Below are 15,008 nucleotides of genomic sequence, written 5' to 3' on the forward strand. Positions count from 1 at the left end.
TATGTTGTTGTACATAAAACATGTGATTTAAGGGCAGATATATGCAGATGGATGTCTTCTCTACCTAAGGAGGAACAAAAACGAGTGGACGCTTTTATAAAAACTTATTATTCCTCCTATATAGTTTAAGGCTCACTTGTCTGCTATATTTTAAAAAGCCATCCCAATGCAATTATGATAAACTATAAACTACTTAATATGGCTTACAAAGCCTTTCATGATACGGCTCTTGCCAGCCTCTCCAGACCACTCATTTATGCTACCCTTCCCCTTTGCTCAGTATACTTCAGCCACTGACCTAGAATGCACTAAAATTTTAACTGCCTCAAGGCTTTTACTCACTGGTTTTTTTCTCCCGAAATGTTCTTTCCCTTGCTCTTCACCGGGCTTACTTCTGCTCATCCTTTAGCTCCCATTTTAAATGTCACTTCTCAGAGAGTCCTTCTCTAACACCCAATCTGAAAAGGTCCTTCACTTTTGTAGTACATTATTATTTTCCTTATCTCAATTTATAATTATACATTCAAACACACGTTTACTTTTTTAATGCCTGTGTCCTCAACTAGGCTGGAAGATCCATGAAGACCACGATTCATGACTGTCTTTTTCACCACTGTTTATACCCAGTTGTTTATTAGCACAATGTCTGACACATATTAGTTGGTAATTAAATAGCTATTGAATGAGAGCAGTGTAAGTTATGTGTCTTAGAAGAAAATTTTAAAACATTTTCTGGACTTAATTTTTTTTTCCCCAATTTTTTTCTTTCCTTTTAATTGAGGTGTAGTTCACATATAATGAAATGCACAAATCTAAGGTACCTAGTCTAATGAGTTTTGATAAATGCATGTACCCATACCCCATAAAGATATAAAATACTTTCATGATCCTAGAAAGTTTCATCCTGCCTGTTCTCAATTAATTCCCTGCCCTGGAGGCAAACTCTTTCCTGATTATTCTCACCATCAGACTAATTCTTGAAGTTGTTTTAAAACCTTAGTAGGAAAGGAAACTATGCAAGTTTGGTTATGTTATAATAGATGTACTTCAATTTATTAGCTTATTTAGCCCCTGATAATGGCATTTAGAAAGTGTTTTCCTGGGGTGGCCAGTTAGCTCAGTTAGAGCATGGTGCTAATAAAACCAAGGTTGCCAGTTTGATCCCCGCATGGGCCACTGTGAGCTACGCCCTCCTTAAAAAAAGAAAGTGTGTTACCTAGATTCAAGTCATAGGACTCATAAATGTGAGACCAAAGTAATGCTTTGAAGTCTAGAATATCCTCTTTGTTTTAGGACTAATTTCTCTTTTAATCTGAGGTTCATTTCACATCACCAATTTTTGTTTTATCAGTTTATTCTAGGAGATACTGTTTTTCTACAAAAACTTTTTTTACTTTCAGTGGGAAATGGGCAGATTAAATTCAGGAGAAATGTCTTTTGCTCCACTTATATTCTTGAGCATTTTGTACGTATCTTTTTCTGTTTATAAACTCAACGCTGTTCTTATTTCCATAATTTTAAATTTAGTAAACTACCTGGAGTATTACTATATGCCTTTTACTCTTAAGTTTTTAAGCATGTGGGCAGAATTTCAAGGGATTCTTTTGTGTGTTTTTTCTTGTACTCCTTACAGGGTCATGTAAAAGTTGTTCAATATTTGGTGAAGGAAGTCAATCAGTTCCCTTCTGATATTGAATGCATGAGATACATAGCAACGATTACAGATAAGGTAGGTTTAATGTGCCATTGAAGCACATTTTTGTTCTTTGTGGAATTATATGCCCAAATGTGCAATTACCAACCTGTTCTTTTTCTCCTCTATGAAACTGATCACCTGATCTTTCTGTGCTTTCGTTTCTCCATTTGTAAATGGAGAATGGGTTTAATACTTTTGATAAATTATTCCCTTGCTATTATGGACCATAATTACGCTGACTGCAGCTAAAATTTATTATTAGACCATTCACCTGATTTAGAAAGTTTTCTAAGAACACATAAACTTTTTAGGAAATGGTGCCTTATTTTAATAAAAGATTGATACATAACTAGACTCAAAAGACAGTTTAATTTGATTTAATGAATTTTCAGTTATTTGAGCTTTAAGCCCTGGACTTTGGTGTGCTCATCAGCTCAAGTTTTATTTGGCCTGTTTATGTTATATGTTCCTGTATTGACATAATTCCATTTTCCACTACAGGAACTGTTAAAAAAATGTCATCAGTGTGTTGAGACAATTGTGAAGGCTAAAGACCAGCAGGCTGCAGAAGCAAACAAGAATGCAAGTATTCTTTTAAAGGAACTTGATCTGGAAAAGGTGAGTGGGAAAATAATTTTAATTAGCACTAATTAATTCTAGTTCAATATTCAATTACTTTAATCTGAAATTGACAATTAACTCTTATAGTAAATATTTCTAAATATTTTACATTGTAAAGTGAAGTCCAGTTTATCTATTTTTCCTTTTGCTGCTTTTATAAATGTGTTTTGAGACATATCCATGGAAAGCTCCTCATGTCATAAACAAAAATTTCATTTAATTCATTATTTTAAATTATTGCATTATTGGTAAAATGATATACATACTTTATTTTGCAGTCAAGAGAGGAGAGCAGAAAGCAGGCTCTTGCAGCCAAAAGAGAGAAAAGAAAAGAAAAGAGAAAAAAGAAAAAAGAGGAGCAGAAAAGGAAGCAGGAAGAGGATGAAGAAAACAAACCGAAGGAGAATTCGGAACTGCCAGAGGATGAAGATGAGGAGGAGAATGATGAAGATGGTGAGAAATGACCCAACTGAATTAGTGATAAAATTCTCCTGTGTTTAGCAACTTCATTTTGAGTGCTTTATACATTGTAAAGTGATACAGACAAACAGAAGGGGGGATACAAACATAATTTGAAGTTCAGTTGTAATTTAAGTCACCCTGTAAAATACTGTCTATGTCCTAAAAGCGATATAGTAAAAGGTTTGCCAGGTTCTTCCCTACTCTTTCCTCCCCCAGAAACTAGGAGAGGTCCAGTTCCTCAATAAATTTTTAGCTAAGGTTCAGGCTTGAAGCTATACAGCGCTGGGGTTCATTACTCTCAGAGTTGTTTAGTGTACAGTCTGGCAGTGCTTGTAGTTGGCAAATAACTTTGTTATATTTGAATTCTAATTCTAAAATATTACTTGAAAATTTTCCTAAATTCAAACTATAGTGTTATTTTTGGTTAATTCATGAAACTAGCATTTCAGATCTTGAGAATGGTAACAGTGTGAATATTTTATACCAATTTAGACATCACAATATGATACAGTATATTTGTTCTAACTAGCAACAGTAAAGATTTCTTTATTTACTAATGAATACTGGTAAAAGGAAAATAGGACCTAAGGACTGAATTATTATGAAATATTAGGTATATCTGTAACAATGTGTTTTGAGATCTCTGGCTCACAATGTGATTTTTATCCTTTTTGATAATTTCAGTGGAGCAAGAAGTTCCCATAGAGCCTCCTAGTGCAACCACCACCACCACAATTGGAATCTCAGCAACATCTGCAACATTCACCAATGTGTTTGGGAAAAAAAGGGCCAACGTGGTGACAACCCCCAGCACCAATCGGAAAAACAAGAAGAATAAAACAAAAGAGACCCCTCCCACTGCACCTTTAATATTACCAGAACAACATATATCCTTAGCACAGCAAAAGGCAGATAAAAATAAAATAAATGGAGAACCCAGAGGTGGTGGTGCAGGTGGGAATAGTGATTCAGATAACTTGGACAGCACAGATTGCAACAGTGAGAGTAGCAGTGGTGGTAAAAGCCAAGAGTTAAACTTCACTATGGATATGAATTCCTCTAGTGATCGGAGATATCCCTCACTGCTACTCAATTCCCAAGATGAAAAAACGAGTCCTGCCACTTCTAAAACTCAAACTCGGTAAATGTTTCTGACTTGTTAACGCCACATCCACTTGTCCCTTTTCATGCCTGGCGCAACAATTTGAAGGACATTCTTCAAGCACAAGTTGTGTTGAACAGTTGAAGTACAGTACATTGTCTGTCTTCAATATTCAAAACTGAAATTCACCAGTGTCCTAATCGTGTGCTAGCTATGAAATGAGATTATTAGAAATTTTTATGGTTCAATTTTGAAGTTGAAAATGTTAACATATCTTGATTTTTAACTGTCATTTTTATTGATTATAGTACAACTTTTGGCTTCTGAATCCATTTTAATACTAAAATAGATGATGGACTCATTGCCCTAGTTCTGCTTTTCTGAATTATTGATAATTTGATGTGCCAAATTTTAATTCAAATATTTCAGCATAACTTTGTCTATAAAGGAATCATCTCTTGAGTTTCTAAGTTAAAACTGATCTCTTATCAGACTTGATATTTCTATCTTTTCAGACTTGAAGGCGAAGTGAATCCTAATTCCTTATCAACAAGCTACAAGTCAGTGTCATTGCCATTAAGCTCGCCAAACATAAAGCTGACCCTGACTAGCCCTAAAAGGGGGCAGAAAAGAGAAGAAGGATGGAAAGAAGTTGTACGAAGGTAAGTAGAACTAGTCTTTTTAACTTTCACAGACCATACAGGTTCTCCTGCGAGATAGTTTGAATTTGGTAATTATTTTAAACTGCAGTGCCCTACTAAATCCAAAGTAGGCTAATGCAAAATTAGAAGCAATGTGTAAATTTTGCATGCGTGTTTTATATGACACAACAAATGTTGGCTTTAGAATAACAAAAAATACTTTATTAAATTATAAGATTTACAGACGTTCACAGAAACCATACAAAATGATTTCAAATTTGATCTTAAAGGGAACATTGTACACTTGACGGCAGTCAGAATGTTATTAGTAAGGGCTGTGATGTTTGTTAATGATTCTGTTTTGGTTCAGTCACGCTTGTCTTATTTACAGTGTTTAAATAAAGTTTAATGTAGAGAATGTATTCTGAAGAACTGGTTAGCTGCTTTTAACCAATGCAAATAGATCACTACAAAAAGGGGGAAGGAAACATATAAAATGAAAACTACCTTCTTCCTCAAAAAAAAAAAAAAAAAAGCAAAACATCCCACATCCCTGCAGCTAACCCTGACAACTACCTTCATTCACACTGCTTTATACTTAAACCATGATGGGGAAATAATAAAAGCAGAGAGGGGCCATTGCTTTTATGTGTTTTTTACACAGTCCAGATGATACTTCTAGCTTCTGCCTATGTATGCTTTACAACAGGGAATCAAGACAAGATCTAGATTTGCTACTGTGCAATTTAATCACCAAAAGACTGAGACGTCTGGGCTTTTATTCTGTAATGTTTCTAAGACTTTGTGTCCATTAAATGCAAATAAAAAAGAAGTCTTGAAGGGGTGCACACTTGATGATAAGATCGATTTAAGTATTATTCATGACATTAGCCTAATCCACGCTCTAGCTCTCAAAATATCTGAATATATTCTTCCCAACTTTTCTACATTAAGATGACAAATTTTGATTATGAAACCAAAATTAGGGGCTACCATTGGGTATTCTTCTGGAAGGAACAGTTCAAGTTTGAAGGTCCCTCCCTAAAAGGGGGAATCATTCCTAGGGCCCACCAATGAAAACCTGAAGATCATGGGTCTTGCTCTCATGTGGGTCTGCCAGCAAATATTCGGTTTCTTTGATAATCCTGCGGGGCAGTCAGGCCATCTTGTCAGATCGCAAAGTCAGCCTCTGGTCTTCTCTCTGGCTCCTCTCGCCTCACATACAAGTGGAAGTCCCAGGCTCCACTTGGGAGTTGCTTTTTATGTAGCTCAAATCTAAGGCTTTATTTTTTATTGCTAAGTATATATTGTTGGTATTGATACGCTAGCCTCTATTATTCAGTATGAAATTTAACAATACGGTATGCATTATTTTAATTTAGAAAGAGTCAATATGTATGGTCACTGCAGTTGAGTTAACCTGTGACATTTTGGGCAAATTTGAGTGCTTCGATCGTGAGTGATTTAAATATAATTTTTGTTTTCAATGGCAGGGTAATTTTTACCTTTACGAAATTGAATATAAGAAGTTAGTTTTTAAAATAAAAACTTGTAGTAATTTCCTTTGTAAGATTTGAGAAATATCATTTTACAAATGTCCAGGAACATACTTACTGAGACATCTTTTTTAATAAAGACATTTGATTTCATAAGCTTATGTATCGTCTTCATTTTTTAGGTCAAAGAAATTGTCTGTTCCAGCTTCAGTGGTTTCCAGGATAATGGGAAGAGGAGGATGCAACATCACTGCAATACAAGATGTTACTGGTGCCCACATTGATGTGGATAAACAGAAAGATAAGAATGGCGAGAGAATGATCACAATAAGGTAATGTGTTTTGCTAGTTCTGTGTGGAAATTAAATTTTATTAGAAACATACTTGTGTTAGATATGGTAGAATCAAGAATTACCTGTTTTGTTATGTTTTTTGTTTGTTTTCTCCCCAGGGGTGGTACAGAGTCAACAAGATACGCAGTTCAACTTATCAATGCACTTATTCAAGATCCTGCTAAGGAACTGGAAGACTTGATTCCTAAAAATCATATCAGAACACCTGCCAGCACCAAATCCATCCATGCAAACTTCTCACCTGGAGTAGGCACCACAGCAGCTTCCAGTAAAAACGCATTTCCCTTGGGTGCTCCAACTCTTGTAACTTCACAGGCGACAACATTATCTACGTTCCCGCCCACTAATAAACTTAATAAGAACGTTCCAGCAAATGTACGTTCTTCTTTCCCAGTGTCTCTACCCTTAGCTTATCCCCACCCTCATTTTGCCCTACTGGCTGCTCAGACTATGCAACAGATTCGGCATCCTCGCTTACCCATGGCCCAGTTTGGAGGAACCTTTACACCCTCTCCTAACACTTGGGGACCATTCCCAGTGAGACCTGTGAATCCTGGCAACACAAATAACTCTCCAAAGCATAATAATACAAGTCGTCTACCTAACCAGAACGGAACTGTTTTACCCTCAGAGTCTGCCGTACTAGCTCCTGCCAGTTGTCCTATCACTGTCTCTTCTGTAGTTGCAGCCAGTCAGCAACTGTGTGTGACTAATACCCGGACTCCTTCATCAGTCAGAAAGCAGTTGTTTGCCTGTGTGCCTAAGACGAGTCCTCCAGCAACAGTGATTTCTTCTGTGACAAGCACTTGTAGTCCCCTGCCTTCGGTCTCCTCTGCACCTATCACCAGTGGGCAAGTTCCCACCACATTTCTGCCTGCAAGTACTCCTCAAGCACAGCTTTCTTCACAAAAGATGGAGGCTTTCTCTGCCATGCCACCCTCCAAAGAGAAAGGATCCACACAGGACCAGCCCGTGGCAAACCTGTGTACCCCATCTTCAACTGCAAATGGCTGCAGTAGCTCTGCCAGCAACACCCCAGGAGCTCCAGAAACTCACCCCTCCAGTAGTCCCACTCCCCCCTCCAACAACACACAGGAGGAGGCCCAGCCATCCAGCGTGTCTGATTTAAGTCCTATGTCAATGCCTTTTGCGTCTAATTCAGACCCTGCTCCATTGACTTTGGCATCACCGAGATTGGTTGCTGCTGATAATCAGGATACCAATAATTTACCTCAATTAGCTGTACCAGCACCTCGAGTTTCTCATCGAATGCAGCCCAGAGGTTCCTTTTACTCAGTGGTACCAAATGCAACTCTACACCAGGATCCCCAGTCTATTTTTGTTACAAATCCAGTTCCTTTAACGCCACCTCAAGGCCCACCAGCTGCAGTGCAGCTTTCTTCAGCCATGAACATGATGAATGGTTCTCAGATGCACATTAACCCAGCAAATAAATCTTTGCCACCTACCTTTGGCCCAGCCACACTTTTCAATCACTTCAGTAGTCTTTTTGATAGCAGTCAGGTGCCGGCTAACCAGGGTTGGGGAGATGGTCCACTGTCCTCACGCGTTGCTACAGATGCCTCTTTCACTGTTCAATCAACGTTCCTGGGCAACTCTGTCCTTGGACACTTGGAAAACGTGCACCCTGACAACTCCAAGGCACCCGGCTTCAGACCACCTTCCCAGCGAGTTTCTACTAGTCCAGTTGGTAAGTTATAACTATTACTGCAGCTCCGTTTGGGGCTCCAACAGCATAATCTAATCCTCCAAGGTAATAATAGTAATAAAGCGTTTATTTTGTACATAATATTGCATAATCTTAAAGATATGACAGACAGTGTGTCACAAATAGTAAAGACCCTTTAATGATTGCTGATTGAGTGGGCAAAAAAGTAGCTATAGGTAAGGCACTCACATATAATGAGCTGCTTTATATTCTCTGTATGATCTCTGTTCCTCATAGCAAGGACCTTGTGTAGGTCTGTTTTCTTATAATTGGTGTAAGATGATATTAATAAAAAAGGACTTACAGGATGCTTCAAGGACTCCAAATTTACAGTTTTTAAAATCATAGTGATTGTTTACATTTCTCAGATTTTGAAAGTTTGAGTTACAAAGGTGGTTAGGCATCAGCTCATAATCTTCATTCCTTGTTTTCAGTCTTGGGTGCTCAGACCGAATAGTAAAGGATGTTATTTAATAGTACCCTATATTATTTATATTAGATGGAACTGTTTGAAGGGATCCAGTCATTTGTGGGTTCTTCTTTTTAAAAGACCAGCTTAGAGTCAGCTGTTCCTTCCTCAAAATCAGAAATTAGCTGCTGAAGCATTTTAAGAAGTATATCGAAAGATATGAGGCTATTGTTGGTTTGGAGATATTTGAAGCCAGAATCTATTTTTCAGAGTCTAAGAGCCAAATTTCAGTCCCATCTGCACTATGCTGAAAAATAAATTAGAAATTGTGGCTGACATAGAATGGGGGTAAGAACTATTGCCACTTAGAATTTTTCTTCTAGTTGAAAAACTATCCCATAGTCCATTCTTCCTTATTTGCTAATTAAAAATTAATCTATGTTGTTTAAAATTTGTGAGTTCATGGAACTGTATAGCCTTAGGTTTCATTTCTGGTATTTTTCCATTTACTTGTCTTTTCAGGAAAACATAGCTGTTATATCATCTTTCTAATAGAAATACAAGCTTATGTAAGACCATCTATGGTCCAAAATATTCTCTAGGATTTTTTTCTTCTTTTCTATAAATAGGTATCTATTTTAATTTTTCATTTTGGGGAAACTAATAGAGGTTTTCAAAGGCCCCAGGGTGAAAGAAGAGCTTATTGCCACTGCTCAGGCTGTGGTACAAAGCATTAATTCTTAACTTGACTGGTGCTAACTAATACGTTAATTTAGAATACCTTAGCCAGAGTTGGACTTCAGATCTCTCACATTCTAGTGTTTGAGTTCTTTGCACTCCGTGTCCTGGATCCCGGAAGATGTGCAGATGAGGAATGTCTGGAAAAAAGAAAACAGTCAAGGAAATCATCCATCTAGTTTGGTAGAAAACAAGGTTTTGGGACCTTAACTATTCAGATCCGTAACATCAAAATTATTTATTGCTAATTTAATAATAATTTAAAAAGCAAGCATTAATCCTTGCCCTTCTTTCTGGGGTCCAGGATTGATTAAGCTTAACCTCATTTCTTAACTACTTGTATGGTTTCTTTTGTTGACGGCCTTCTTTCATGGCTGTAGTTTGCTCTCCTGGTTTATAGGTAAGAAATGGTAATACTTAAGAAGATGGGAAAGGATGTGAAAAAAATGAAATCCTCAAATGCTTCTGGTGTAAAGTTAAAATGGTGCAGCCACTTTGGAAAAGGTTTGGCAGTTCCTCAAAAAGTTAAACAGAGTTACCATATGATCCAGTAATTCTACTCCTTGGTATACCCAAGAGAAAACATATGTCTACACACACACAAAAAATTGTAGAATGCAAACTAGATAAAAACTCTGATATAGTTTGCAGCTATTGATTTTTTTTTTTTTATCAGATGGAATACTGTCACTATCTTTAGTACATAAATGTCCATAGCAGGATTATGCCTGATGGCCAACGTGGAAACAACCTAATGTCCCTCAACTGATGAATGTGGTTGTCTATGTAATGAGAGATTATTTTCATTATAATATATATAATCATGTATTAATATACAATGTCTACATAATGAGATATAATAGAAAGAAAGGAGGTACTGATTTATGCTACAACGTGAACTTTGAAAACAGTATGCTAAGTGAAAGAAGCCAGTCACAAAAGACCACATATTGTATGATTCCATTTATGTGAAATTTTTAGAACAGGCAATCTATAGAAACAGAGTAGTATGTTAGTGGTTGCTTAGAGGTGGAGATATGGGATAAAAGACAACCGAGACTGACAGGTACAGAGTTCCTTTTAGGGTAGACAAAAATGTACTAAAATTGATTGTGATTGCTGCACCACCCTGTGAAAATACTAAAAGCCTTTGAATTGTGTACTTTAAACAGATGAGTAAGACCTGCTTAGGAGATGTTTTGAAGTTTTGACCATGTTGATATTAACTACTTTTTCCTGAAATGAGCACCTGTAATCCTTTTCCAGACCCTTGTTTATTTTCCCAAATAAGTTCTCCAGAGAAAGTAATGGAATTTGAGAGAAGACTGCTAAATTTAGACTTATGCAAACGAGATAAAAACTTTGATATAGTTTGCAGCTGTTGATTTTTTTTTAATCAGGTGGAGTACTGAAAATATATTTAGTACATAAATGTCCATAGCAGGATTATGCCTGATGGCCAACGTGGAAACAACCTAATGTCCCTCAACTGATGAATGTGGTTGTCTATGTAATGAGAGATTATTTTCATTATAATATATATAATCATGTATTAATATACAATGTCTACATAATGAGATATAATAGAAAGAAAGGAGGTACTGATTTATGCTACAACGTGAACTTTGAAAACAGTATGCTAAGTGAAAGAAGCCAGTCACAAAAGACCACATATTGTATGATTCCATTTATGTGAAATTTTTAGAACAGGCAATCTATAGAAACAGAGTAGTATGTTAGTGGTTGCTTAGAGGTGGAGATATGGGATAAAAGACAACCGAGACTGACAGGTACAGAGTTCCTTTTAGGGTAGACAAAAATGTACTAAAATTGATTGTGATTGCTGCACCACCCTGTGAAAATACTAAAAGCCTTTGAATTGTGTACTTTAAACAGATGAGTAAGACCTGCTTAGGAGATGTTTTGAAGTTTTGACCATGTTGATATTAACTACTTTTTCCTGAAATGAGCACCTGTAATCCTTTTCCAGACCCTTGTTTATTTTCCCAAATAAGTTCTCCAGAGAAAGTAATGGAATTTGAGAGAAGACTGCTAAATTTAGACTTATGCAAACGAGATAAAAACTTTGATATAGTTTGCAGCTGTTGATTTTTTTTTTTAATCAGGTGGAGTACTGAAAATATATTTAGTTTAATAGTATGCTTTTCCTCCTTGTTAGGAAGTAAACATTAGTAGGTTTTGTTATTCATCTCCCATAGGAAATGACTATAGTTATATAGATAACGTAGCTGTACTTTGAGATTTGCCACACAAGGGAAAGCAGAAATTATTGATGGATACCACTTAGTTACAACATGCTCTCATTCAAGTCCTCTCCAGTGAAAGCTGAGATGTATCCAGAACATACGCCAGGTGGCTACCATTCTTAAACATTGGACTCACTTTTCTATATCTAGTGCTGTTTGGTGATATTCTTCTAGACTGCAAGAAAAAAATGGGTTTGGGCTACATTGTATCTCATAAATGGATTCTTTTCTGCTGTGATCTACAAAATTAACTGCATGCTTTCTTCTTTTTAAAAAGGAATTAAGTGAACCTTGGACTTTCCATTTTAAAGCCTTGGCTAATTGGATGTTTTGGACCTGCTTTATTTCAGGGTTACCATCCATTGACCCATCAGGCAGCTCCCCATCCTCCTCTTCTGCTCCTCTGACAAGTTTTTCCGGCATACCAGGAACACGTGTTTTCCTTCAAGGGCCAGCTCCTGTTGGGACCCCTAGTTTCAACAGACAACATTTTTCTCCCCATCCTTGGACAAGCGCCTCAAACTCATGTAGGGATCCTAGAGGAACTCATCCCAAAGAGTCTTGAATAAGTTATTAAACCATTTGTTTCAGGAAACACTATATTGTAACTTCAGTAATCTAAATGGTATGCAGGTACCCAAGGTTTGTATTGCAGTCATGTCAAAAATGGTCAGTCATTAGAAGGATAGAAAACTTGAGAAGGGTCAAGCTATTCTTCTAAGCCAGACGTGTTTACGTTGGGGCATGGATCAAGAAGAGGTACTACAAGTAGTTTTGTAAAAGGACCTTTTGGGGCAGTATTGTGAAATAATTTCTTAAGTGTGAAAAGAAGTTGAATTTATGTATCTGGTCAGTTTGGTATATATCTGATCACTTATTTTTACATTTTAGGCAATCGTATTATTGCCATTCATAAGTAAAAGTATTCCTCTGTTCTGACTTAATTATATCAGTACTTAGAATAAATGAAGTTCTAACAGGACTTGAACAAGATTTGATTTTTTTTAATGAGCATCACGAGGTAGTTAGTGAGTACTGGCCCTTTTAACAATAAAAACTACCCATATTACCCGATGGTCCCATTAAGAAACAAAGCTGTGAATTGAATTCTGTGATGCTTTGCTAATATTTGACCTTTCTTCCTTATGGATAAAAAAGGCTGTAGAGAGGGAAAAAAGAAAACAACTAATAGGTATAAAGAGCCAAGCTGTTTTGCAGACAATATGCCAAGTACTGTGCAACATTGCCATTTAAGTTAATTTAAAATGGGACAATATATGATTTGAGAAGATTATTTAGATCTAGAGTAAGAATAAAGATGACCTTTTTTTCTTCTAATCTTGTTCAATTCAATCTGAAAATTATTTTAGACTATTTGTTTATACTTGTCATAGGCAGAGAAGTAGTATAGAATGTTTACAGAATTTTATATTCTCATTTGAATGAGCTTATAAAATTACAAAATTTTTCTTTACAGAACCTATGTTGTGGAATAGATCTTTCCAACAAGGTTTCTCATATTCTTATCACTAGTTTTTATATGTAATAAAACAATAGAGAAATATTTTGCCACCAGGTGACTCTCCTATTCCATCTGTTTCTTCGGGATCATCTTCACCTCTTTCAGCCACTTCTGCCCCACCAACCTTGGGCCAACCAAAAGGAGGCAATGCCAGTCAGGATCGGAAGATACCTCCCCCAATCGGAACAGAGAGACTGGCCCGGATTCGGCAAGGAGGGTCTGTCGCACAAGCCCCTGTGGGGACCAGTTTTGTCGCTCCTGTTGGACACAGTGGAATCTGGTCATTTGGTGTCAACGCTATGTCAGGTACAGTTCTCTTGCCCTCTCTTTGTAGGGGTATCTCAAGTAAGTTGTGGGATTTTGCTATTAAAACTTAGTTCCATAAAAACAATGTAGTTCCTACATTTAACCATCAGTAGGGGTGTTTTTACTTTTGAAGAATTCAATTCAGTCTCAGACTCTGGAATGTTAGTTTGGATTACATGTAACATGTATAATAATAATGTATAATACATACAAAATAATATAGAGTTGATTAGAAGTAAAAGATTCAAAGCATATTCCTTTCCGTCTTAAGCTTTTCCGTGTAGAACGGGACAATCAGTTGAGTTCTTTTAGGGAGCACTTAAAGAACAAGGTCGAGTATTTGGGGTATTCAGAGGACTTCACCCAGTTTTCCAGGAACTTGTTTTTTTCAGTTTGCAAAGGTTGTCATGAATGTGCCCTGAGCTCTTCAGAAGAATAATTTTAATAAAATTTAGTATGAAAAAAGATCAAGTGGTAATGTTTTTGTTATTTTATCCAAATAAACATCAAACCCTGTTCTCAATTCTTCTTTCCAGAAGGCTTATCAGGTTGGTCACAGTCTGTGATAGGGAACCATCCAATGCATCAACCATTATCAGACCCAAGCACATTCTCCCAGCATCAGCCAATGGAGAGAGATGATTCTGGAATGGTAGCCCCCTCTAACATTTTTCATCAGCCTATGGCAAGCAGTTTTGTGGATTTTTCTAAAGTGAGTTGACTAACATCATTGTAACTTATTTAATACTTCGCCAGCCAATGCAGTCACATGTTAAGGGATAGTTTGTATTGATATAATTCTTCCTGTTGGTGGAACTAATTTGTTTCCGTGACTTTGCCAGATCTTTTACCCAATTTCACGAGTAGATCATGTTGTCCACAGTGATTTGTCCTCAAACTATCCTACAGATACCCCCATCCTCCTAAAACACCTGAGAGGTTTGGGTTTTGCTGCCACAGCTTTGAGGGAGGGCTCTGCCCCTCAAAAAGCTGGCTGTGAGCTCCCCATTGCCCTCTTGTCTGCTCTGAGAGCTTCCCGGTTGCCGTAAAGCCAGATAATGGCTGTAAGCAATCGTGAGCGTTCCCCTTTTCGTCTTAACATAAGCTTCTTAGTGAAATTAAAATATGGGAAAGTTGAGGTTATTATATGTGTTCATCAAATATGGGAAATTTCCTGATGATTTGATCCTGAATTTAGTTGTTGTTTTTTTCTCTCTTCTCATTGAGAAGTTTTGCTGATGCAGAGAACCACTTTTGGTTTCTCAGCAGTGTACAGTGTTGTATTTACAGGATCCTCTGGAGTTCTTTGAATGAAGGAAACTAGAGAGATCTAAGATGGTATTATGGAATCATCATTTATAATTACTTCATGGTTAATCCTTTCTTTCTGCTGTTTTAGGGTCTGCCAATTTCCATGTATGGAGGCACCATAATACCCTCTCATCCTCAACTTGCTGATGTGCCAGGAGGCCCACTGTTTAATGGACTTCACAACCCAGATCCTGCTTGGAACCCTATGATAAAAGTTATTCAAAATTCAACTGAATGCACTGATGCCCAGCAGGTAAAATGGACTTAATGCTCTTATTTTTCAGATTTGTCATGTCATTCTTTGGGTAGTGTAAGTTCTGAATATCAAAAGTCATAACATCTGAATCTGACTTAA

At 36.9% G+C, this 15,008-nt stretch overlaps 1 protein-coding gene across 9 annotated transcripts in view; it reads left to right on the forward strand.

Annotated features, from left to right (window-relative positions):
- The window catches only part of ANKHD1 (ankyrin repeat and KH domain containing 1), a 113,192-nt gene that overhangs the window by 90,129 nt on the left and 8,055 nt on the right, over positions 1-15,008 (forward strand). For 5 of the 9 annotated variants that reach the window (XM_074313637.1, XM_074313634.1, XM_074313640.1 and 2 more), the window contains 11 exons: positions 1,634-1,729; positions 2,198-2,314; positions 2,596-2,770; positions 3,464-3,920; positions 4,397-4,543; positions 6,201-6,350; positions 6,470-8,082; positions 11,865-12,041; positions 13,091-13,342; positions 13,879-14,054; positions 14,742-14,906. In XM_074313637.1, the coding sequence (XP_074169738.1) occupies positions 1,634-1,729; positions 2,198-2,314; positions 2,596-2,770; positions 3,464-3,920; positions 4,397-4,543; positions 6,201-6,350; positions 6,470-8,082; positions 11,865-12,041; positions 13,091-13,342; positions 13,879-14,054; positions 14,742-14,906 (3,525 nt within the window). The remainder of the gene's footprint in view (positions 1-1,633; positions 1,730-2,197; positions 2,315-2,595; positions 2,771-3,463; positions 3,921-4,396; positions 4,544-6,200; positions 6,351-6,469; positions 8,083-11,864; positions 12,042-13,090; positions 13,343-13,878; positions 14,055-14,741; positions 14,907-15,008) is intronic. The other 4 variants (XM_019740240.2, XM_074313636.1, XM_074313638.1 and 1 more) reach the window with 2 other exon arrangements.

This window comes from Rhinolophus sinicus, linkage group LG10 (genome assembly GCF_036562045.2).
Source record: "Rhinolophus sinicus isolate RSC01 linkage group LG10, ASM3656204v1, whole genome shotgun sequence".
In the NCBI taxonomy this organism is placed as follows: domain Eukaryota; kingdom Metazoa; phylum Chordata; class Mammalia; order Chiroptera; family Rhinolophidae; genus Rhinolophus; species Rhinolophus sinicus.